This window comes from Anarhichas minor, unplaced genomic scaffold (assembly GCF_050575085.1).
Source record: "Anarhichas minor isolate MPS153535 unplaced genomic scaffold, ASM5057508v1 ptg000014l, whole genome shotgun sequence".
Lineage (NCBI taxonomy): Eukaryota > Metazoa > Chordata > Actinopteri > Perciformes > Anarhichadidae > Anarhichas > Anarhichas minor.
Genome location: NW_027466460.1, coordinates 3,787,321 through 3,812,901, shown reverse-complemented (window position 1 = coordinate 3,812,901; position 25,581 = coordinate 3,787,321). Strand labels below are relative to the sequence as shown.

At 40.5% G+C, this 25,581-nt stretch overlaps 3 protein-coding genes across 6 annotated transcripts in view; all 3 read right to left on the bottom strand.

The window, feature by feature from the left end:
• Nucleotides 1–219: 219 nt before the first annotated feature.
• On the bottom strand, nt 220–1,718 carry tmem187 (transmembrane protein 187). The gene has a single exon (XM_076091102.1). The coding sequence runs from the start codon at nt 1,626–1,628 to the stop codon at nt 843–845; it is 786 nt and encodes a 261-aa protein (XP_075947217.1). The 5' UTR covers nt 1,629–1,718; the 3' UTR covers nt 220–842.
• Nucleotides 1,719–2,665: 947 nt separating this feature from the next.
• saraf (store-operated calcium entry-associated regulatory factor) lies at nt 2,666–9,504 on the bottom strand. 2 transcript variants are annotated; one of them, XM_076091100.1, is made up of 7 exons: nt 9,102–9,504; nt 8,033–8,211; nt 5,991–6,189; nt 5,601–5,897; nt 5,198–5,365; nt 4,848–4,945; nt 2,666–4,017 (listed from the first exon to the last, which is right to left on the bottom strand). In XM_076091100.1, exons 1-7 carry the CDS (start codon nt 9,169–9,171, stop codon nt 3,664–3,666), a joined length of 1,365 nt encoding a protein of 454 aa, XP_075947215.1. In that variant the 5' UTR covers nt 9,172–9,504; the 3' UTR covers nt 2,666–3,663. The 2 variants fall into 2 exon arrangements, with proteins under 2 accessions (XP_075947215.1, XP_075947216.1); XM_076091101.1 differs by having other exon boundaries at nt 3,856–4,017; nt 5,212–5,365; nt 9,102–9,500.
• A 957-nt stretch (nt 9,505–10,461) lies between these two features.
• Nucleotides 10,462–25,581, bottom strand: part of galnt7 (UDP-N-acetyl-alpha-D-galactosamine: polypeptide N-acetylgalactosaminyltransferase 7) — a 23,769-nt gene continuing 8,649 nt past the window's right edge. The window contains exons 4-16 of one of the 3 annotated variants that reach the window (XM_076091097.1): nt 23,571–23,737; nt 22,630–22,760; nt 22,286–22,365; nt 19,928–20,110; nt 19,500–19,682; nt 17,378–17,495; nt 17,139–17,261; nt 14,648–14,763; nt 13,514–13,616; nt 13,268–13,366; nt 12,694–12,822; nt 12,481–12,511; nt 10,462–11,358 (exon numbers count right to left, since the gene is read on the bottom strand). In XM_076091097.1, coding sequence (XP_075947212.1) covers nt 11,252–11,358; nt 12,481–12,511; nt 12,694–12,822; nt 13,268–13,366; nt 13,514–13,616; nt 14,648–14,763; nt 17,139–17,261; nt 17,378–17,495; nt 19,500–19,682; nt 19,928–20,110; nt 22,286–22,365; nt 22,630–22,760; nt 23,571–23,737 — 1,570 coding nt within the window. In that variant the 3' untranslated portion in view covers nt 10,462–11,251. The remainder of the gene's footprint in view (nt 11,359–12,480; nt 12,512–12,693; nt 12,823–13,267; nt 13,367–13,513; nt 13,617–14,647; nt 14,764–17,138; nt 17,262–17,377; nt 17,496–19,499; nt 19,683–19,927; nt 20,111–22,285; nt 22,366–22,629; nt 22,761–23,570; nt 23,738–25,581) is intronic. The other 2 variants (XM_076091096.1, XM_076091095.1) reach the window with 2 other exon arrangements.

Here is a 25,581-nt window from a genome sequence, read left to right as displayed (position 1 = left end):
GGGCTGCCAACTGGATTTAGGAAATAGTAGAGTTCATGTTCCCTCAGTGCACATCCTACCCCAAATTTGTGTTAATTATTTTGATTTTTCAAATATTTTATTCATTCAAGTCAAGTGTTTTATTCTTTTTCCCAACTTGAAGTTCAGAACGCAGTTTCGAAGCCCTGGTCACATACCCGGAAAAATATCAGTATTATAAAATATTAAGCAAAACAACAGTTGCGTTTGTACAAAATAAGTTCATTTATCACAAGTAAATAGCTCAATTCAGTACAAAACATTTACAATTATGGTTTATGGTAAATGTGCGTAACTGCCAAAATGGCTCTGGGCACCAGAGTATTTACTACTAGTATTTGTTTGAGTGCATTTAAGACCAGCACATTTATATAACAGGCAGAGTCAACACATTTATATAACAGGCAGAGTCAACACATATGTCTTTTGGATCTTAATCCTTTCAGTGTGTGGGAGGGTTTACCAGATGATGTCAGATAATCTGAATCCATTAGTACAAAAACAATGTTTTATTATCGAAAATGGAAGAAGGTCACATGGGTGAATGCATTTCCTTTTTAGTAAATGCCCCATTTGCATATTGATTCAAATCGAACATTAGGTTTGCACATCACCACTTTCATTAAATTGTGCAGGCTATGTGGTCTTTGGGGATGTTAGGACTCTGGAAATACTTACATTTACCGTTTTTTTGTTCTGTTCTGTTGCATGCTATATTTTTCCATTGAGTTGGTGATGTAATAACCAACATCTGCCAGGCCTGAGAGTCAAACCACATTCTGTATGAAAGCGTCTACTTGAAGATCATCAGGGCTCCTCGTTTCTCACTCCTGCCGTGCTGCTGTCTTTCCATGAGCCCTCTGCGTCAGTGTGGTCAGGAAACAGAAGCTGAAATGGAACTGCAGCACGTCGCACACTTTGGACCAGAAATGTCCGGTGAGCCGCTGGAACAGCCGGTACCGAGCGAGCCAGTGATCCAGCAGCTTCAGCACCACGAAGCCCGCACATGACAGCACCGCCAGCAGTAGATATCTCCGCGTGCGAATGTCCCCGTGCGCAAGCTGCACGCGAACTCCCTTGTACACCGCGAGGGCGACGTGACACCCCAGCGCCAACTCGAACCCCCGCTCGTGCGCCAGCGCCAGGCCGTAGCTGAGGATAGAGCACAGTTCGTGCGCTGCCGCGTGCAGCGGGCTCCACTTCGCTGGCCCGCGTTCTACAAATGTGATCCACACCGGAACCCACGCGAAGATCGGTAAGGTGAGCCACTGGTCGAGCACGGCGGGAGCGCGCCGCAGCAGCGCCAGGCGTATCCACTGCACAGGTCCGTACAAGACAGCCATGACGGCGAACACCTCTCTCATGTACCGGCTCTGCGACGTTTCCTGGACGCCTCTAAACCACAACAGCCAGTACAGCCCCATGTAGATATAAGCCAGGTTAACCAAACAGTTACATGGCATAGCCAGGAAACCCGGCAGGTAATCAACCATTTCTTCAGCATAATGGGAAGACGACAAGTCCACCTGAACTTCGTCGAACAGGCTGGTGTTCGCCCAGGCGACACAGAGCACAAAAGGCACCGATACGTGTAGCAGAGCAGACTTCATTACTGCAACTGTTTGTGGAATGTCTGAGAGACTGGGATCAAAGATCGGAGCTGTTGTTGTTATTCCGGGTTTTAAAGTCACATGGTTAAAGATGGGGGGTTTCGATTGGCTGCCTTGCTGTCACGCTTCTTTTTTTCAAGAATGACAGCGAAAACTTGATTGGACATTTTTGAATGAAGTAAACGAACCTGAGGAGCATCGCATTTTACGCCCTATGACAGAAAGTGCAAAAACCTCAAAAATGTATATTTTTCTTTAGTTCCTCTACCTGGATACAAAAAATGTTATTAAATAAGAGCATAGTTTTTACCGGAATAAACAAGCCCATGTAGGTTAACTTGTCTTTGGCAATTCCAATTAAGGGAAGAGATTTAAGGAAAAAAAGGCTACGAGAGAGGCTACCAAAACAATTTATTAGAGAGAGGAGTGGAGGGACGGTCCAACATGAAAATCAAAAAATCATTCACGTAAAAAGATCATGAAAAATGTGGCCATCTTGATTCCCTTATTAGTTGTATGCTGCGGTTCAGGGCCTAATCTAATAACTTCAGTTTTGTCTGAGTTTAACATCAGGAAGTTGCAGGTCATCCAGGTTTTTATGTCCTTAAGACATGCTTGAAGTTTAGTGAGCTGGTTGGTTTCATCTGGTTTGATCGATAGATATAATTGAGTATCATCAGCATAACAATGAAAGTTTATGAAGTTTTTTTCTGATAATATTGCCTAATGGAAGCATATATAAGGTGAACAGAATTGGTCCAAGCATAGAACCTTGGGGAACTCCGTGACTAACTTACTATTAGTAAGAATGACAGATGCAGGGCAGGCATAGAGCATTTTGATGAGTGATAATAAAAAAAAACTCCCCTAATCCATAGTGTCTCAGAGTTGTGTGCATATTTCTCCATTCAATCTGATCAAATGCACGTTCTGTATCAAGTGAGATAACTACAGGGTTATTGTCCATTTCATGTTTAGCATACATTATATTAATTAATCTCTTAGTTAAGAAAAAAAATAGGTGCCAGACACAAAGCCATTTTCAACACAATCATTTATTTTTGCAACTAGAGGAGTCGCCCCCTGATGGCCATTAGAAACAATGCAAGTTTAAGGCACTTCCGCTTTGTACTCACTTTTCAAACCTGCAGGTCGTCCCCTGCTAAGAAGCTGTTGTCTGAAGTCACAAAACAATGGAAGTGCACATTGTAAATCAGCTAAAAGGCAATGTAAGGTATATTTGCCAGTATTTTATTGAAATAAAGCACACATCATATATAAACATACAGCTAACAGACAAGAGCCGTTCTTTTCTCCAAGTTTACCCGCCTCCTGTCAGACAATTATATCAAGTATAACCTACAGCAGTGTTTTCCAAACTTTTTAAAAATGACAAACCATTGCAACCCAATTCACAATAGGCCTCATCTATAAACGAGAAGAGCAAATTTGTGTGTAAATGAACAATCCTGACCAATTTACTGACATTTCCGCATCACTTTTTATGTTCTTGAATGGTAAACCAGCCATTTTGAGGAGATATTTTGACAAATCACAACTTTGTTTTATGCATGTGTTATTGACAACATATACACATGTTACATACTTTATAATTCAGAATGTATGTGTTTTTACTTTTGGGAATGAGAGCAAAAAGTAGACATTTTTGTTTGGTTTCTCTTTTAATTAGCTAGTTAGTTCATTAAATGATATGGAAGGCAAAGGTATGAGGGCTAGCAGGTAAGAGCAAATAAAGAATGATGAATGTGCAAAAAACTTTTTTCCATGAGCCTTTACGGGTTCAGCAGTTCAAATAATTTATGTCATGATTCTTGCCTCTGGTGTGTGCATAGTCTTTTTTCTATATCTGCCTTTTATTTTATGTGAATGCAAAAGGCTACAATTTTCATAAATATGCATCTGAAGCAGAACACGCTCATTCACACTAAGAAAGTCAACAGGTCCTTAGAAAACAGACTGCAGAGAGAAAACATAGACAGCTATTTCACCCAAAAAGACTGCATGAATAAAATGATTAAATGACCAACTGCAAGATCATCTTCTTAAAACACATGAAATAATACCATGCTCTTCCAAACACTGGAGTCTTCAGGCTAAAGCTGAAACCACACAGAAAAACTAAAAAGAGTGCTTCCTTTCGGGAGCTGACATCTAAGTGGCCTCTCCAGAGGAAAGTAGAACTAAGAAGCAACGTAACTATGCTGTTAGACAAGTTCATCTTGCAAGAAGAACGCGTCTTCTTGAATGGTGCTTTTGTCCCGTTTGACCTTCCATCCGGCCAACACTGAGTCCGTCTTTTATTATTCTCAGGGCCATCCATTAACTGTCCACCTCCACAACTTTTATCTTCTCTTGGTTCCTCCAAAACCTGGCGAAGAAAGTGGTTAGTCAGCCAGCTGCACCTACAGCATGTCTCTGAATGCTACTGAACTACTGAGACATTCATTGTAAACTTATTGCATTCCCCAAAGAAAACTAAATTGGAGGAATTATCTCATAAGTAGGACATCCAAATCTCAACATTATGACTTACTTTTAATAATTATGAGATTCTGATCAAACCCTGATTGGTAATTTGCTTTTATTTCCTCCCTGCATGTCTCTTAAACAGTATGTATGGAATGTAGACTCAATAATAATATTCATTAGGGGTGGGTGACATGAATAAAATCAGTGAATGTACTTAAATGCTCGACAAACAATCTAAAGGAAAAAAGTCAAGATATTAAAGGTGTTTTCATACTTTGTTCCTTTCAGCCTCCCTAACTAACAGAGTGATTAGTCAGCATTATTTGGGCATATGTGAACACTCCAAAAGAACTTGAACCCCTCTGCAACAAACCGTATGAGAAAAAGTGAAGAATCTGTCATTTCTGACAAAAAAGAAAGTCAAAAGCACCTTTTACGACAAACTGTTTGTCAGTCAGAAGGTAGTGTGCAGAGAGAGGACTGAGGCCCCATTAGAGCTGAAGTGGACCAGAAACAAAACTGAGTCCTCTTCCAAATATACTGAGAACTGTGAAAGCAAAAATAACTGGGTCCCTTTCCTGTTGGTCCACTTTAAGAAGACTGAGTTTGGATAGTTTAAAAAGGACCATATGTGAAAACACCTTAAGTATCAATATTAATGCCTTTCATCAACATCTTTATATCAGAGGTGCTAAAAGGTTGATGATATGTGCAAACAGGCAGTCCTACCTGAAGCAGTGCGTGTCCCAGAGGAAGATGTGGAGCCTCCAGCAGGAGGACGTCTGCTGCTACTGTAAGCGGAGTGGTCATAGTTGTAGGGCTGGCTTCTGCAAAACAAAGACACAGCACAAATAACCAGAAAGCTCTGAATAGAGTGGAAGTGGAAGAATTCCTGCTTTTCCAATACATCTCTCTCTCTCTCTCTCTCTCTCTCTCTCTCTCTCTCTCTCTCTCTCTCTCTCTCTCTCTCTCTCTCTCTCTCTCTCTCTCTCTCTCTCTCTCTCTCTCTCTCTCTCTCTCTCTCTCTCTCTCTCTCTCTACACCTCTACACCTCTACACCTCTACACCTCTCTCTCTACCTCTCTCGACTGACCTCTGACGACCAAAGAGATATCCCAGCACCCCTCCTGTTCCCATGCCGGTCCAGAAGCCTCCGCCCGTGCTAGGAGGAGCTTGGCCTCCTGGGTACTGTTGTCTTTGAGTGTAGTCACTGTGGAAACCGTAGCCTGGGTTGGCACCAGGATTGCCTTAACACAACACAAGAACAGATTCAAGATTTCAGCAAGGTAGTTATAATCTTTATTCATATTATAGCGCTTATTCAGCTATTTCCAAGATAGAGGAGACCATAACAATCCTGCACATACTCCTTAACAGAGGAATGTGTTACGTTGAAGAAGCGTTTTCCAGGAAGAATCTGCAGTGCAAACCAGAACATCTATTGTTACTCTATCCTCACTTTTCTCTATCTGCATCAGCTACCTGTGAAGTCCGGTTTAAATCCCGGGGGCGGTGGTCCTGCGGTGGAGCCATGGTGATTATCTCTGGGGTAACCCGCCTGTCCGCTGTCCTGCCCCCACTGGGCCGTGTTCCCGCTGAGAAACAGCTTGTAGACGCCGTAGGCCAAGAGCAGAAGCACGGCAACCACCAGCAGACCTCCTGAGCCCTCGCTGCCTGATGGGTGGGAGCTCTGACGACTCTGCTGGCTGGGCTGGTGGCGCTGCTGATCCTGGTTTCCAGAGAAAGCGCTGAAGAAACTAGAGGCAAAGCCACCAAGACCTGAGACAGAAAAACAGAAACAGCATGTTTCTAAATATCTAGTGCTTGTGTGAAGATTAAATCTCATAAATGTTGCATCATCCGTCCTCTTACCTCCAAATCCCTTGGATCCACCTTGGGAACCCCAGCTGCCTTGTGACGTCCTCCGGCCCTCTTCACTCAGCTCCAGTGTGTACTCCAGCCCACAAGAGCCCTTCAGTATGAGGGCATCAGTAGGGTGGCTGTAGCCCTCACAGCTCACCTCAATGCGACCAAATCGGTAGGCGTTGTCCATATCAGTCTTACACTCCCACTGTGAGGGGGTGACCACATCTTTCAATACCTTATTCTCATATTCAAATACACCAAGGATGAAGGTTCTTTATACAATTACACACAGACGCTTACTTCTGTTTTTGTCTTTGTTTCCAAAGTCAGGGACTTTATAAACAGCAGATATGAGTTATATTGCAAGTATACCAATACAAATGACTAGTGCGGCAACAAGGACAACTTCCTTCACTGGCTTCCCATCAGCAAACACAGCCAATATTAGCACCAATATTTCTCATTACTTACAGGCTGATTATCAGTCAGGGGTGGCCAAACTTTTTGGATAGTGGGACATATACAGAAAATTCTAAGTTGTTCTCTAAGCCAAACAGTAGTGAATGTGTAGATGTCAACCAGTTACACTGCAAGAAGATGGGTAGATCTTCTGGTTTAAAAGATCTAAACCAGAAACCCCCCCCAAATTACAGTCATGGCCATAAGTATTTGGACGGTGACACAATTTTTCTAATTTTGCCTCCTTACACGACTCCAGTGGATTTGAACTGAATCAGTTGTTAATATGTGGTTACGGTGAAGACTTTCAGCTTTAATTCAATGGACATAACAAAAATATCACAATAACCGTTTAGGAATTACAGCCATTTTTACACAGTCCCCCACATTTTCAGAGGCTCAAAAGTAATTGGACAAACTAACATAATTGTGAATAAAATCATTATTTTTAATACTTGGAGGAAAATCATTTGCAGTCTGCTGTCTGGCACCCATAGACATCACCAAACGGTGAGTCCTCCTTTGAGATGCTTTGCCAGACCTTTTACTGCAGCCTCCTTCAGCTGCTGCTGTTTGTGGGTCTTTCTGCCTTCAGTTTTATATTCAGTAAGTGAAAAGCCTGCTCACTTGGGTTGAGATCAGGTGACTGACTTGGCCATTGAAGAATATTCCATTCCTTTGCCCTGAGAAGCTCTTGTGTTGTGTTCACAGTACGTTACGTTACAGTCATTTAGCAGACTCTCAGAGTCTATCACATTTCTACACCGTAGGCCCAACTACGGGAGCAATTTTGGGGTTAAGTGTCTTGCTCAAGGACAGATCGACATGCGACTAGCAGAGCCAGAGCCGGGGATTGAACCGCCGACCCTCTGATTGAAAGACGGCCCTGCTATCCACTTAGCCACAGTCGCCCCCATGACAGTATGTTTTAGGTCATAATCCATCTGCACTGTGAAGCGCCGTCCAATCACTTTTGTAGCATTAAGGTGGATCTGAGCAGATAGTTTAGCCCTAACACCTCAGAACTCATCCTGCTGCTTCTATCAGCTGTGACATCACCAATGAACACCAGTGACCCAGTTCCATTGGCAGCCATACATGCCCATGTCATACTGCCTCCACCATGTTAAACAGATGATGTGGAATGCTTCGGATCATGAGCCGTTCCTTTCCTTCTCCACACTTTTCTCTTCCCATCATTCTGGTACAAGTTAATCTTAGTTTCATCTGTCCAAAGAATCTTGTTCACAAACTGGTCAGGCTTCGTCAAATGTTTTCTGGCAAAAAATCCTCAAATTCCCAGGTTGTAAGTTCTTAAAAGTGTCTGTTTTAAGTTTTCATCTTCTTCTGTGACTGTGAATTGAGGATCTTTAGATTTTAGAATGTCGGTCGGGTAAATTTAGCTATATGAAAACATAAATTTGGACTTTGGGAAGTGTGATGGTAATTTTTCACAATTTGGTCACATTATTAATGAAGAAAGATATCTTTAGATTAATCAATTGTTTCAGCCTAACTTCTGAGCAAATGTTATACTCCATACACCTCCTCTCTCTGTCCTAGCTGCCCACCAGACCCTCCCTCCTCACCTGTACGTCCACTCCGTCCCAGCCTTTGTTCCGACATTGGACCACCGCTGGGGTGAAGGCCTGGCATCCCGCGGAGCCTCCAACACACTGGAGCTGAGGCACTGGACTGGAGCGCCTCGCTGTGGTGTGTCGATCCTTGTACAGAGTCAACGCCTGGACGTCACGCAGCAGCACGCTGCCTGCAGTGTGGAGAGGAGAAAAAGACTGGTTACCATTATGTCATATGTCACATTACACATATATAAAAGCCCCTGGTTTTCATATAGACAGCTACTCAGGAAGCAGCAGGTTATCCAGGGATTGGGGCTTTATGCATTTTGTATTTCTTAGTCATTTTGATCAGGGATGGGTACTGTACATGTAAAGTAAGTATATATATATATATATATATATATATATATATACATATACACACACACACACACACACACACACACACACTGTATATACATATATATTCAATTCAATTTATTTTATATAGCCCAAAATCACAAATCACAAATTTGCCTCAGAGGGCTTTACAATCTGTGCACATATTTTTCCGGGACATCGGAACAGGAATAACTCCCAAAAACCCCTTTAACAGGGAGAAGAGAGAGAGAGACCTTAGGGAGAGCAACAGAGGAGGGATCCTCTATCAGGATGGCCCGCAGTAAATAATCACTCAGTAAGTCAAAGGGGCTATTAGATGATATGATAATGTAACAGAAGTGAAAGGAATAACTAATACGGACATTCATACAGCTAAATGTATTATTGAAGCGAACATGAATATTAGTCTTGGCAGCTCAATTTATACTGTAATGTGGCATGTGGATTTTCCTTTATGTTCCTAAGCTAAAATGAACGTTAGCATTAAGAATAGAGTATGTATATCAGACTCGTCTATCAACTATTTAATGAACATAATATATTTTATTATATTTTAAATTCACGGAACAAGTTGGTAGCTGTTAGCGGAAGTTGTGTGTTTTGTTTGTTTGCAACATTTAGGTCGGGTGAATATAAAAAAGGATACATTATAAATGCATTAAAATGGTACTGAAACAGAGGTCGACATGTTACGTACCGTCATCCCAACTCTTGACGTGTCCCACCAACAGAAACTGCAACACAACGATAACGTTACACCGTTTCATTACCTTGCCGTCTTTACTTTAGCAGACAGTCTCTCAGCAACTCATTCAAGTAATTATTCAAGTGGTAACGTCTCACTCCAAGTTCAATTCACGTTCAATTACACTCAGTTACACTTAACGTTACTGCTGGTGAAAACACAACAACCCAAATAAATAGATAATTTAACTTCCGTGTTGCGTCATCGGTTTTTGCTGTCGCAACCAATGAAGGACGTGCACGACTGCTAGGGAGCGGACTATGGGTACTTCTCAAGTCTCTTAAGTGTCGTTTCCTCGCTCCTCGATCCTCGCTTGAACCGGAAGTTGTTTCTGCGCCGCCATATTGACGGCCGTCCCAAAGCTCTAATGTAGCTCGGAGGAGCGAGGATCGAGGATGGAGGAGGGACCTCGGAGGAGCCATGAGCGAGGAACCACGAGAACAGACTTTCAGGAAGTCTTTTAACGGCCGACACGCCCCCTCATTGTTCATCAGTTATGTGATTGGACGCTGCAGCCGATCGGACTGACTGACTGGAGTTTCATATCAGAGTGAAGACAGATCACAGAATAAACTCAAGCTTTATATTTGATTAGGTTTCTGATTCACCATCTGGTTTAAATAAATGTTCATTGTAGTCTGAACAACAAAACGACCACAAACAACTTTCTTCATTTATTAGAAAGATTTGTGTTTTCATGATCTGATATTTCCCTCAATCACTTTTATAATGAATACAATTAAAGTCAGAGGGAGCTGGAGAGATGAAACACTTTTTACATCATTCCTGAGTGTTTGATGAGTTTTATCATTTAAGAGAAACAATAATCATATTCTGGGTTATTTAATAATGACGCCACATTCACAATTTCAAAACGTACAGACGCAAATAATTCATAAATAAGACGATCGCATTCCGCCGGTAGAAATCGATCCTGCGCTTATAAACAGAACACAGGACACAGTTTGTTAATGTTATTTCCACATTGAATGTTATGCGGTAAAAGTAAAGTGTGCTTTACTGTGCCGAGTACACTAGCATTTGAGAAACTTTCCTCGGGGTACTAGACCTCACTGTCAGCTGCACATTAGGGCTATTTTACCGTTTTAGTTGCATTACAAACAAAATTTCATTGACCTACATTTCATTGGGTTGATGGCAAAAATCTATACTGCTAGATAACACAAGGGGTTGGTGACAAAACAGTTTTTTTATGATTTGGGTTACGGTTAGGACTTTCTATGACCAGCATGACCCCTCTACTCTAACTTTTTTTTCCTGAAATCACAATAACAAAGAGAGAACACAGTAGTAGTAGTAAAAATCAGGTATTTTATTTGCTCAATCATCCACTGTTCAGCCCATATTATTAAATTTCTGCTATAAGTTAGATATTTACATCATTCAAGGCCCTTCACAAAATTCACCATGATCTTCTTTAAAAAGGAATCTATTTACATTGTACAAAACATTGCATACATGTTCATCCATACACCAAACCCTCTTTCCCTTGCAAAAACCCCACACATTTTCTTCATTTGCTGTTTTCCCGAATATAAGTTGTGTATATCACTGGTATCATTCGCCACCCAACAACCCAGTGTATTTTTTTCATTTTCACACAGGCAGTTATTCACAGACAACTGGTCAGATACTGAATTACTCATCAAGACTGTCAGTAAGGCAGGCAGTTCATAAGTCCTCAGTCAGGCAGATCACTGTTAAAGATGTGCTCTCCTTGAAATTATCAAGTTTCTCGAAAGCATCTCAGTGTCTGTGGAAGTTGATGAAACAAAATTCAAGCCAATGGAAATATCAATAGAAGTAAATGGCAACCAATCGAATTGAATAAAATAAAGAACACTTTCTTTTAGTCATGCTATTGTGCATTTGAAAGCATATTCTAGGTGGGAGGTGACACTGACCGGCTTATATCAAAAACACATTTTCTTTAAAAGGACAGTATCTGCTTGATATATCTGTAAACGTAAAGTATGGATGTATTTATTGGTGTGTGTGTGTGTGTGTGTGTATGTCCTCATACAGTCCCCATGTTTCCCTCCATGCTGCCAGTGGTTTTCTTTGTGCGAATTGTTAAGTCTTCAGACAGCGACTATGTTGTTCATCTCCCATTTCTGAGTGGTTTTACTGGTGTCACAGTCTGATATGAAGACTTTGTGGAGCAGGTCGGAGCGGTCCAGACATTTCCCTGTTGGGATCAGACAGAACATTACTATGCTTGTTACAGGGTTTGAGAAGCCCCTCCTCTCATATGGATTGCTGGAAGTGACCCTCATCCAATGGAGGTTTGTGGTCCAATATAGATCTGTTTAGAGGTATGTTACGTGCTGTGTTGTTTTCTCTCTACCCCCCAGTGTCTATTCAGGTGCCACCCTTTTTCCTGCCTAGCAGTTGCAGCGTGTGAGCGATCGTGGCTGGGCTCAATCGCTGATTAGTGCCATGGTGGTTAAGAGGCTGGGAGATCCAGACAGACAACAATGTGGACCACGTATAAGCTGTGTGTGTTGGTGTGGTGATCTCCTCTGTTCAAGCCGTTTGGTTAAAGTGGTTTTAAAGTTGTTGCACCCTCATCTTGGTGTGAGCTACAGAGACATCTTAAAGTAGATTAAGGTATTTCTGTTGGAGGCTGGGCACTACACCTCCGCGACAACGCTGTGAGTCGGGATGGGTTTATCAGCTGTAACCAATGGATAAGCGCAGTGCAGAGCGGCAGCCATGAGCATGCCAGTGGGGCACAACAGAGACACTCACATGCATTAACATGCACTAGCATGCATGGACGTCTGGCCCGGCTATGTCAACAAAGCACAGAGAAGCTCGGATTACAACACACACAGCGGGAGAGCGACTTCCTTCTCTGCTCAGGTAGACATTACTCCTCTATATCTTTACATTGAAAATAGTTGTTTGCTCCTATATCAATGCTCTGAATTTGGATTTAGCACCTGTTCAGTTTTCATACATTCTGTTTCCTGAGTGATCTTGTTTAGTGATTCAACTAGCACCAATACAATTATTCTTGTTACAAGGCTCCCTTAAAATTGGTTATTAATAGTTTAATCCACATGACAGTATGTAGTGAGCAAGACATTTTACAGTTGAAAAATAACCTTGTCAAGTTCAAAACACACAGTATATACCAGCAAACTGTAAACAGTAAACTACGCTGGAGTTTAATTTAGTATCACGAAAAACTGCAAACAACACAAATATATTAAACTTGAGAAAAGAAAAACACTCCTAAACAAGATAACAATGAATCACTGAGTGAGAAATCTTTGGTCCGTGTTAAAAAAGTGCAGATATTTACCTGTTGTTACATGAGTGAACCGATGGAGATCCTGGAAAGAGAGAGAGTGGGTGAATTCTTCTTCATTCCAATACTTTCTACTTTCTAACTATTCTGTCTCAGATTCATCAGTATGCTCTCATCCTTTCCTGTTTGCACACAATGGTGAGTAGAGCGAAATACAAGCACTGAAGAGATGTTTTGATCAGTAGTCTGTGTTTGTCTGTGTCTCACCTTGAAGTACTTCCACTCATTGTGTTGATTCTGATCACAGTGTGTGATGATGACAGCTAAGTTATCATCTCCTCTCGTCAGGCACTGGTCATACTGCATCAACTGGTTGGCTTCATTGATACGGAACAACTACACACACACGCACGTACGCATACATACACAAAATTTACACTGCAGTATTTAACATATCACAGACTCAAGTACTATAATTTAAAACCTGTCTGACTAAAACAACTACTACTACAGTACAATAATTAGTTTTGAGAGTTAAAACCAAGAAGGAAAATTGCCAAAAGCAAAAGCTGATTTCTAACGGAGCATGGCAACTTACGATATGGGCAGAATAAGAAAAACTACTTCTTCACAGAGGGACGTGGAGTCCAATCGTCCTAAAGTAAGTAAATCAGACAGGGCTGCATATTGTTTGTTTATTCTCTGTCCGACACGCTCATCAAAGACCAAACCGAACCAGATCAAGACCGTCTCTTGAACAGAGCTACAATGTAACACAACACATGAGGTGTGTGTGTGTGTGTGTGTGTGTGTGTGTGTGTGTGTGTATGTGTTTTATTACCTGGTTGCCCCCCATCCTGTGGCATGGTCCTATTTCCACATTGCCCCCATTGGTGTGTCCCATACTGTCAATACAGTAACTTGACTCAAAGCCTCGAATCTACGCAGACACAGACAGGATGCATATCCACAACCTTAAAACACAGGGTACTTCACAAAATGGTTCAAACGAGCTGTCGAACAACCGTGAAAGAAACAGAAACATGTGTGTGTGTGTGTGTGTGTGTGTGTGTGTGTGTAAGCCTACCTCCCCCCATTCTACATTTTTAGGAGGCAGAGGGTAGTGCTGTGGAATGTCATATGCTATTTCCTCCATGAACCACTTGAAGCTCTTGCATCGATGTTCCTCCCTGACAAAAAAATTCAGCCAACAAACAGCAAACCATTAATCCACAACCAGTGAGCTTACAGTTCACTCGTCTTCATTTCATAACAAATTCTAAAAATAGAGGAATGAATTTTCATCTTATTTGAAATGTTGAGAATCTTTAGTGTCTAAAGTTGAATTTATGCTGAAGACGTCTTTTTAAATGCATAAATAAAAGACTATAAAGAGTATCTGAATAAATATACACTATGACCTATTCCACAATTGACATGAACAGGAAAACTAAAACAACTAGAAATTCCTGTATGCGTGTACATTTCTCTTCTGAAACAGACACATTTGGATAATTTGATTCTCTACAATACACTAACAGCACTTATATTGCAGACATAAAACAATTCCTGAAACTGCGCTTTTAGACAATTTTCCAAGTTCATTCCATTTCACAGATGAGTCTTGGCTGTACAACATCAATTTTGAGGTATGTCAGGTTTTCTGCAATAAATGTATATGAGCACAAAAAGATGCAAGCAACGTCAACAACACCTCATCTATCTGTGACACTCATGTTTTGAAAATGTAGCAAAAACATATAAACTTTGGTCATAGCACTGACACTTGTGTGAACACTTAATTACAATGAATTAAAATAAAGTTGAAGTTGCTTTTTTAAAAACGTTTTCGGTCACAGAAACTCTAATTTGGACAGAGCATTTCCAGCAGCATGTGCTTCTCAGCTCAGGGACAGCAAACTTCCCAGGGAAAAGAAGCCACTGCATTGACTGCTTTGCAACCTTTTTGCACCACTTGGACATTGACTACGATAACTCCCACCCTTTGAAATTACGTTTTTACTTTCTTACAGTGTGATAGCTCGATAACTTTTGTCTGGAACAGCCTAGAAATCAGACAGTGTACAGGGGCTTTAAGGTGGGTAACTAGTGGTAAAATGAGAAATTCAGTGTTGGAAAAGTGAAAGCAAGTGAGACAAAAGAATACAAGTCTAATCATAATAATACAAAGTATGCATATCTTGTTGTATGTTTGTCATACCTGAAGCGTTTAAGGTCACTGATGTCTCCGTAGGCTAGAGTGAGAGTTTCAGGACGGCTGGCATAGAAGTAGTCCTTATAGTCATCCCACCATGTCTCCACCACACGAACATAGTTCTGTAGACACACACATGTATTATACTTAATATGACATAAAACATATTTTTGCATTCTGAGCTATAATATAATGCTGATTTTATCTGCTGTAATAACCAAATAAATCTAGGACGGACAATATACAAGCACAAAGGACAGACAAACATCATGTCCTGTGTTTTTTGATTCTAGGACGGACAATATACAAAATGTTACTGTACAATTGATTAGTGGGTCTAAAACCTCACACCTGGGTCCAGATGAATAAACAATGCATATGCACAAAAAACACAATTTACCACAAAAACTGGGATTTATAATGGAAGAATGTAACGGTAAATAGACTGTACTTGTATAGTTCTTTTCTAGTCTTCCAACCACTCAAAGCGCTTTAACACTACATGTCATCATTCACCCATTCATACACTGATGACAGGGGCTACCATGCAAGGTGTCACCTGCACATCAGGACTAACTAATCATTCATACACTGCCGGAACAGCCTGCGGGAAAGCAAAGTGTCTTGTCCTTCGACATGGACTAGCGGAGCCGGTGATCAAACCGGCAATCATCTGATTGAAAGATGACCCTGCTCTACCGCTGAGCCACAGTCGCCCCAATGTGCAGTGAGAATGCAATGCTATTGTACATTCAATACAATAGCTCTTCACATCATATTAAGCAAAATAAAAATCACTTTAACCTATTATTTATTGCTTTAAATTAATATTTTACCTGGTCGCTCCACCATGACATTTATCAGTTGTGCCACCTGACAATATTAGTAATCACAGGAAATATGCAGAAAATTTGCATTTTTATTTCAAATATAACAACATGTTTTTAGTCAACAGACTCTTTTTAAGTAAAAGTAGTAAATATTTCATAGTAATCATGTTTAGCACATAACTGGAATAGGCAAAATCACAGTCGCTTCCGCTTGGGGTGTTGCAACTTCTACCTCATTGTAGCAGCGTTTTGCACACACTCGATACATGACTTGTTGTCTGCTCCCTGTGTCGTGCTGATTTTGCTTTACTTGCCAGTGGCATCCTTAATAGTTAAAAAATATTCGTTAATATCATGAAAATAGTTTGAAAGTGTATAATATCGTTAACTTAACACTGTTAAACTTTTGAATTTTTTTTTAAATATAATTTTAGAGCTTTAAATATAATATCATAGAGTGACATTCTTTACAGTTGCACCACCTGATTTACTGGTTACACCACCTGACATTTGCAACTTATTTCAAATTAAACAGGCATCTACTAGGACACTAGCATTAGCTTTTGTTCTTGCTAACAACTTCATACATATACATTTTAAATAGAATAAAGAAATTAATGATAAAATAAAAAATTTCTAGTTTTACATTGGTTGTACCACCCTGACATGGAAAGTGAAACACTCTACCTATAAGTTGAAAGTAGCTGTTTTTATCAATATTCAAAAGGGATATACAAACATTTTCACTCTGCTATAAAGGTCAGTTGAGGTCCTCTTGATGATGCAATATCCTGTTTACTGTTTTGCACTTTAATTTCATAATAAAAGTCCCATCTTTACAGTTGTGCCACCCTGACATTTGAGAACATTCAAATTGCTGGACAAACGTTTTTAAATTATCGCAACAGCTTAAAACTATTGGTATTTGTAAAGATTTGGATTATTTGAATAGTATTTTATTTTGAATTTATTATCATTTAAATACCTTTTTTAATAGTTTTCTTAGTCTGTTCATCTGCTAGGACAGGTGCACCACCTGACATTTTCAGGGTTTGAGGTGCCAAAACATAAAATAATATATATTATTTGATTGTACTGAAAATGTATCAAAACTGGATAGGTTTTATAGAATGAAATGATATGTGTCATGAATTGATACAATTATTTTAAAAGGAAATAGTGGACTCGGACACAAAAATATGCATGTCATGTCATTGACCCATAAACGTCTTTACATTGGAGGTATCATGTTATTTCTCCCATTTATGATCTTTACAAGTTATCCCATAATGTGAGGCTGTGAAGTCTGTTTTGATACGAGCACTGTAAACTTAACAACCAATTACCTTTCTGACTTTTAATGACTGTTAGGTCGAAAGACAAGTGGAGCAGGTACAAGTGGAGAAGCAGGTAGAGGTAGTACGCAATATATGCAAAAGGTATAGTTAACGGCATGTCTGCAGCCATTTTGTGATCAACTGTGGTAGTGGAAATGAGGGATGTGCACTTGCGCCCGTTTCCACAATGAACATAATTTATAAAATAGAAACATGCTTACCCACAGCTTTGTAAGTCTGATAAAACTAATGCAAGTGCAGATTTCTGTCTTTGAAGTTTACAGAGTTTTAGTCATGAATCTACACAGATCAAAGCATGAGTCACTCTACCTTCAGAGTGGGTGACGATCCAATATGTGCAGGTGGAGGGTTGCCTTGCCATCCCTGCAGTCTGTAGATATGTCCGATACGAGAGCAGGGTACAAAGAGCAGCTGGCCACCACACTGCCAGATCTACATAAGAGCAGAAATAATATATATATAAAAAGGTGAATATTGGTTGAAATGCTTATATGGGTATGTGGACGTTCAGCCTCAGTCTGTATAAAACTGGCCTATTCCATGTCTACCTTATATGATATTTCAAAATTCTCTCCTCCCCATATCTGCAGTCCTGGATCATACAGGCCCAGCTCAAAGAAGAAGTCTCTCTCTATAGCAAAGAGACCACCCGCCATTGCTGGAGACCTGCAGTTATAAAAACAGACAGACACATCCACATCCAGAAACAGACACGTGCTCAAACAGGTGCATCACTAGCCGTGTTTCCATTCAATTGTCAAGCGAATTTAAAGTGAACTTTTGAAATGTCGCAAAAAAGACAAAGAAATGCACATTCCCATCAAATGGTTTACAGCGAATAAACGAAGTAGGCGCTATAAGCTACAAAAGGTTGGAATCCACCAGTAAACAGAGTGGAAGAAGTAGAAGTTGTGAACCAGAAACAAAACAAGTCGGCTTGGCCCTTTGTACGATAGGAAAATGGAGAGAATTTGGGAATTTCTTTCAATTGGGCAAGTATTAATTTTTCTTTTATGTCAACTAGTATTGACTATGTGTAATGTTGTCCAGAGACAAAGACAAATATTTACACATTATGGGAATATCTGAGAAGATATCAGTCTTCAGTCTTAAGTGAGTTACATGTTCTCTATGTCAGAATTTATTAGACAAATGCATTTCTGGAATCTATTTAGTGTATCAACTTTTTTCCGACAAAGGCAAAGACCATCTTAAGAGAGCGTAAAAAATGTTTTTCCGCAACTGAGGAAGTTTTGTAGAATTTTTCAAAATGCGCATAAAGATATGTGAATGGAAACACGGCTATTGTGTAGTTCAACATTAGTCTTCACACTCAATTCAATTCAATTTATTTTTGTATAGCCTCAATATAACTCAAGGTTACTGTGTCATTATCTATTCTTTTAAGGTTGGTCTGAAAATCACACATAATTCAGTTAATTACTGTCTAAACTTTGGCATCTACATTGCCTTAAATCAAAGGTGCGTAATTCTATATTCAGCGCATGTCTATGATTGAGGGATTAACCTCCACATGGCTCTCAACAAAGAGATGCTGGCATGGCAAAGGTTGAACCGATGGCTATCAACAAACAGTGCTAACAGTTGAGAGTGTTGGCAGAGCCAACACTGTTTACCTGGGGAGGAAACAGACGGTGGGTGCTATGCTTCCGTGACTACAATGTTGACCAGGACTTTGACTTCCTTCTCTGCTCAGGGCGACATTACTTCACTTGTCTTTACATAGCTAATACTTGTTTGGTGCTATATTAATGCTCTGAATATGAAATGTAGCACCTTTAAAGCACATTCAGTCATTTACAGTATTAATAACAACACAGAGAACAAAAGTTCAGACTGACAAGGAAACAAAGTCTTTACACAATAACATATTAGTGGAAGCAAAGTGGAGGAAAAAAGACTGAAAGGACACGATGAGTGAAAGTGATTGGGGGAAGGTGGGGGTGATGGTGCCCCAGTCCGAACCCGATTCACACCAGAAGTTCCCCTGTAGACCCGACAAAATGTCCCAACACAAACTCATCACTCCCTCTGCTTTCAGATTTAGACCCAATCCTTTCTCACTGAAGACCATGCCGTAGAGGTAGATTCACAGACTCCCAGACTCCCAAAAACAGGAATTGATTTGGTAAGTTAGCCTCAATTACTGTAGTTACACCAAAAACATCACAAAGTCAAATTTGGAGTAAAAGACGTATGAGAGTAAAACCCACTAAATGAAACAAACGGGGCCAAACATTGAAGCACAGGCAGTCAGTGGACAGAACAGTAGTAAGCTACTCCCCATCAGAGCAATTCGATAGTTTGGGTTTAGTTAGTTAGTTGTGATATGCAGTAAGGGTTAGACTCATTATATATTTGATATATTTAAAGTTCTCCAAATGTAAATATCTAAAGAGAGTTGGTATTAAATATCAGCTGATGGTACACATATACCCTGGTAAATGTAAGCAGTTCTACTGAGATGAGTTGGTTTTCTGTATTTTCATCCCTCTGGTTTAAGATTAGCATTTCTAAGTTAAGTTAGTTGAGGTAGTGATAATCTTAATGTCAGACATATCATTAGCACTTGTCAAGGTTAGTTGGGATGTTTGTCTTCTGTGTTGATGACAGTGTCCAGATTAGTCAGTAAGGATTGGTTTTCTGTACCTATATGGCTCAGTCTGAGTTTTTCTGAGTTTTTTTTCTGCTTCTCCCAGAGGTACTCTCTTCCAGAGCATGCTCCAATCCCAGGCTCCTCTAGCGAAGCCGTCCTTGTCTCCTCCACCCTGGGGCTCGACGGTGAAACTCTGGCCGTGGATGGAGTCGATCATAGGCACGGTACACACCGTTCTGACAGAGTGGGGGTGGGGTCATGCATACAAGATACATGGGGGAAGAGGTGTAGGGGTGGGGTACATGAAGGAAAATACGGACAGCAGTGCCAGTAAAAGACACAAAGACATTGGGTGGGGTGTCGGAGACCAAGACAAAGCGAGACACAGTGGAAAATAGAACAGGTGGGATGAAGAGATGGGAGATGGAGAAAACAAACAGAACAGGGATGAGTGTTAGCATGCTGGCTGCGGTGAATGTACCGGTAGGGCTGGGTGGTATGTTTTCTCTGGGCCTTCTCTCGCTGGCTAAGCGGTACTCTCTTCCAGAGCAGGCTCCAATCCCATGCTCCTCTAGCCAGGCCGTCCTCATCTCCACCTTGCTGGGGCTCCATACTGTACTCATTACCATCTATATAGTCTATCAGTGGTACTGTACATACTGTCCTACAAACACACACACAGACAGACACACACATAAACCTTTGTCTGTATTGGGCTGATTGCCCCGTTGAAAATGTTGAAGATGTGAGTTTTACAGCTGAGATATGGAGCAAAGATCACATTAACTGAAAAGTCTACTGGATACGAAACACATACGCCACCTTTAAATAGGCCTATGTCTTATTATAATTTTAAAAAAATGTACTTTAACATTTACTTTAAAATGACGTGTAATAATAGATTATGACGGAATTTTAACAACCCTGTAAAACGGACAACGAGAAAGTCTAACGCAACCACCGGCTTTGCCATGTGTCTTGTGTCATTACTAAAAAGATTAAACAGTTCTGTGGCTCACACACTGTAACATATTGTAGAAGCTAAGAAGCAGGAAATGCACGGCAAATTAAAGTGCACTTCATATCACAGAATCATTCCTGGAACGTGCAAGATACATAAACAGTACATACAGCCTGCAGAGTTGGTGCAGATGCAGCACTCAATGATGCAGTATTGATAGATATTAAAAAGCCGAGTCATATCTAGTGTGTGTCTTCACAGGGTGATGCTTATTTGCACCTGTGGCCGGACCCTTCTTATGAATAAATATACTGTATGCATGGTACAGACTTCTGCAGCAACAGTGCTTTAGTACACTGTTACAGCTGAAAGCAGAAGCAAATTTAATGCAGTGAAATATCTGGAACAATTGATGGACATGTACACATCTGTAAAATAAAAGCAACCCGTAAATCTTGTAAGACAGAAAATAAACGCTATATAGTGATAATTATGTAGTTGAATGAGCTGCACACCGTGAGCCTTTAGTTTAGAATAAAGGTAAGAGCATGGATCTGGATATTCAAGCAGTGGTGGGCCGTCAGAGCCTGCAAGGCCTTCTCTGCTGGCCTAAACAGAATCACAAAGCTATATCTATTTTATAATTGTATAATTTTTCTTAAATACACTACATGTATTATAATTTATAAAAATATTTTTCCCATTATCTTATTTTCTCAATGCACAGCTACTGTCTTCCTCAGTTGCTCTGCTTCCAGTGCAGCTTGTTTTAAGTAGAGCTTTTATCCAATCAGATTTCACCTCTGTGTCTCTAGGTAAGACGAGAGGCCCGAGGCCTGCAGACTCACAGGTGCATCCAGTGCAGATTAAAGTAAATGGAGACGATATTGTTGATTGTCATAGTGTTCAACCAATCAGATCTTTAGTTTGACATGTTGGGCGTATTCTTTGACGTATCAGAGCCTGAGAGCCGGCCTATAATGACGTCAGCATTACATGCCGCTCAGTGTCCATGTGTAGCTTTGCCGCGAGGTGCAGAGTGTGCTGTGATTGGTCAGTGGGCGAGCACGTGACTATCGTGAAACGAAACTTAACAGCAGAGGCTGATGGGTAGTGAATCACATCACGTGATGTAGCTCAGCCAATCAAATATGGGCATTCTGCCTGAGTGAGATGCACCATGACACAGGGGGCTGAGACGAGGAAAGACATTGCAGAGCAGTACGTTCAAGTTGTGAAAGTAAAATCCTATGATAATCTCTTTGGGTCGCGGCTTGTCATTAAGGAATGACGGTGGATCCCACAGCCAGACCAGCTGAGAACATTATATTTTCCTGAATTTAGGCTTTTGCATTTTCTAAATGCTCTAGAATTATTCAAACGACTCATACCGAACGGTTTAATACGAAGATGTAACGTTACATAGTTACAGCCTTAAAAATGAATAATAGCTGTGGTGCCATAATGTGGTTATAAGGAGGTATTTCAGCTGCAGGACAGCAGTGAAGGCCCAGGTATAAAATGCACGGCCTGCCACTGTATTCAAGTACAGATATCAAAATAGGACATGAAGAAGGGTGTAGTGTGTAAAAGCTGCCATGTGCATGCCTGCATGCACCAACAGTGGATTACTGAAAATCTGTATATAGAAATGGTATCATAAAAATGTTTGAACAATGTTCCCTGTTTAGATCATAACATACTGCCGACCATAAAAACTACAAAATCTATAAGGAAAGATTAGTTAAAATGTAATAGATAGAATGCAATTGAGTGATAAATAATCTCTGATGGATGTCGGCCAATCTTTATAAAGTCAAAAGTCATTGACAGCCATTATCATGTGTGTGACGCTCAACAGGTGTGTGAGTGTGTTACCTGTCTTTTGAAATAGGGGCAACCAATGGACCATACCAGTTGATTCCAACCTCGCAATGAGCATCCAGGTAGATCAGCACCTAGAAAACAAACACACACAAACACTTCGATGTCTGTTTTCCTTTGTTTGATGAGAATGTCATGGTGTCAGTCTGATCAAAACTACCAGCTGTTGATTTGTGTTTCACACCTGGTATAAGCTGAGGGCCCAACATTAGAAACTGTATCTGGAATATTGTAATACAAACTCATTTTGAGGGTAGAGCCACTGATTACAAGTGAAATATTCACACACTAGTGACAGTAGTTGTGGTAGGAGCAGCAGAAGCATCATGATCAGATACCTGTCCTTTATTGGCCTTGTTGGCTCCGATACTCCTGGCCTGGATCAGTCCTTCTCTCTTCTCATTTCTGAAGAGTTTTACAAGGCCATTCCATTGTTTGATGTACTCCTCCAAGCGCTCCTTTAGATGGGCTACACACACACACACACACACACACACACACACACACACACACACACACACACACACACACACACACACACACACACACACACACACACACACACACACACACACACACACACACACACACACACACACACAAAACTATGTTACACCATTACAGTTTACTTTGTAAACCACCAATGGAGGTACTTGTTTGACACCTGACAATAGTTGGATTTAATAAAGTGTGTCCAGAGCAGCTCTCATCTTTGAACAGGATCCACTTATCTCTGTTCTTCCCACCATCTTTACCAGACTGTTACAAAGTTACGCCACATCACACACATTCATGACAGTTCGGTCTCCATCAATAAAGCAGCAACAAGCTCTACTTTGGACTGGTAAGATGAAGATGCTGGATTGTTTTTCTGTTAAAGCAGTGTGAGAAACTGGAGGTTTAGCGAGACTATGAATCTTGTGCTCCACTTGAATAGCAGCCCTGGATAGACTTGGTCTGTATGGAATGGAAACAACATAGAATTAGAGTTAGAATTAACACCTAATGACCTTCCCTCTTGGGGCACAGAATAAAACATATGTTGCTTTTGCACCCTGCAACAATCACAATCCGTTAATAACTAGAAAAATATGACTTCACCTTGCTGACAGAGGTGAGTAGTCAGCTATTCAGTAAAACACCGGTCATAAGGGAGCTCTCCTTAATCTCATTGCTTATTTTTGTGCATTGATGCTGAATTATTCAAGAGATAATAACAATGCAACTACGATTACATTTTCCCCCACTCATATATAGTATGTGAGGAAAGCAAACCCACCTTTGTTGCTGAAGTCATCTATCATGACTATCTCAGCCAGGTATTTCCTGGGAGTCCTCTTGATGACACTGTGGACTGTTCTCATCAATGTAGACCAGCCTTCATTATGGAAGACTATCACCACACTGGAGGTCATCAATCTGTCATCATAGTGCCAGTACTTACACCTGGAGAGGTGGGACAGAGTGCGAAGTGCGTGTCAGTTAAACTCATTCATTACAGGTCCCCATTAGGAATGTTGCTGCTTTCAACTTCATGTCACTCATAGGATGTGTGGGCGTGTCCAAAATGACTGAAAATAGTCATCTAATGCAGTGTGACATGCGTTGGTGGAGAAGCCTATAGAGTGGAGTTTGTGGGTAGTGAGGTGTGTTCTATGTTGTATTCTGTTCCGTATCAGTTGAGTTTTAGAGCTGCATGTCATGCAGAAGGTATTAGGGGTGTAATGTAAAACTACTACTCTGTTTATGTCAGAAAATATCTATATTCGAATGATACTGTAAATGGGTGGGCCTTATATTGGGAGTTGTTAGAAATTGTCTGATCTGCTTCATTTTTTGCATTAAAGGGATAGTTCGGGTGTTTTGAAGTGAGGTTTTATGAGGCTCCTATCTATTGTCAGTGTATTACCTACAGAGAAACAGACAAATTGAACCACATATAAATGTCATAAAAATCAATATCCGTATAACTGTACACTATATATAGAATATTTATGCCATCAGACAGCCCTTTCTGACAGGGAATTGAAACTGAAACGTATCTATGCATTCTTCAAAGCCACAAACTCCGTTGACAAAAACAGTGTGGTTAAAGTTACTGTGAGGAACCTTTAACTGGTTATGAAACAGTCTTGATTTAATATGGATGCCTGTATATGACCTACATTAGTAAACGAGACCATCAGCAACAAGACTGGCTTATTTCAAATTAGTCAGTCTTAATGCTCGTCATCCTACCAGGTCGAATTCTGCGTAAAATCAGATGAAATCATGCAGGTTCACCAGAAACTCCTACAGCTCAGACTCTAGTGGGGCCTCTGGCAGCGAGCAGCCTGCTGCGGACAGACCCAGATCAGATTTTCTTTAACAGCTGGAGGTTGCGTTTATAATGGGAGGAAGCTCAGATGAAAGTAAAGTTGGTCTGAGTTGTCCATGATGAAAAATGAAAAAGCTATCAAGCAAAACCACCCATAACAGGTCATGGGGACCTGATACATTTTCTGTGGGGGACTAGGATGCACTCTGTGTGCTATTGATCAACACACTTTTGTGTGGATAAACAGTAGTATGTGTCTTTTCAGCAGCATTGATATGTAATTATCATGTCACCGCATTGAATTGTGAGATATTGTAGCGTCCATTGTTTGCATACTGTAATATTTCCAAGGAAATTGTATGCAATTTGCATATTATTGGTTTCATACTAAAGTTTCGGACATACTAAAACACCATATACAGTTTTAGTGTACTAAATTGCATGTTAGTATGGAATTTCATTCGCAACCTAAATCTGAAAATGGACAAATCCTCAGTCCTGCTCCTCTAAGTTACAGTTGCTAGGTCGGAAAAGCTTGACCCGTTTAGCTGCAGAATTTCTGGTCGCCTAGCTTCAAGAAGCCAACAGCAAGGACATACTTTACAGTATGCAAAGGAGGGATGCTAGTAGTGGTTTGTATCAAAAGAAATAACACCAAAAGTCACGTTATGGTAGCACATAGCCTTAAAGAGTTAATACAAACAAAGAAACAAAATCAGACGAGAAGAAGAAGAAACTCCTTCAGCTCAGACTCCAGCGAGGTTGCTGGCCTTGCTCTGGTGGGTCGGTGGAGAGCTCCGACTGACACTATTAGGGGTGTAAGGCCCCACGATACGATCTAATCACAATACTTAAGTCACGACACAATATTATTGCGATATATATTACAATTTCTAACATTGCGATTTATTGTGATTTATTACCCATTTTAATTTGAAAATTATACAGTTTGTCAACATCTGTTTTATAGAAT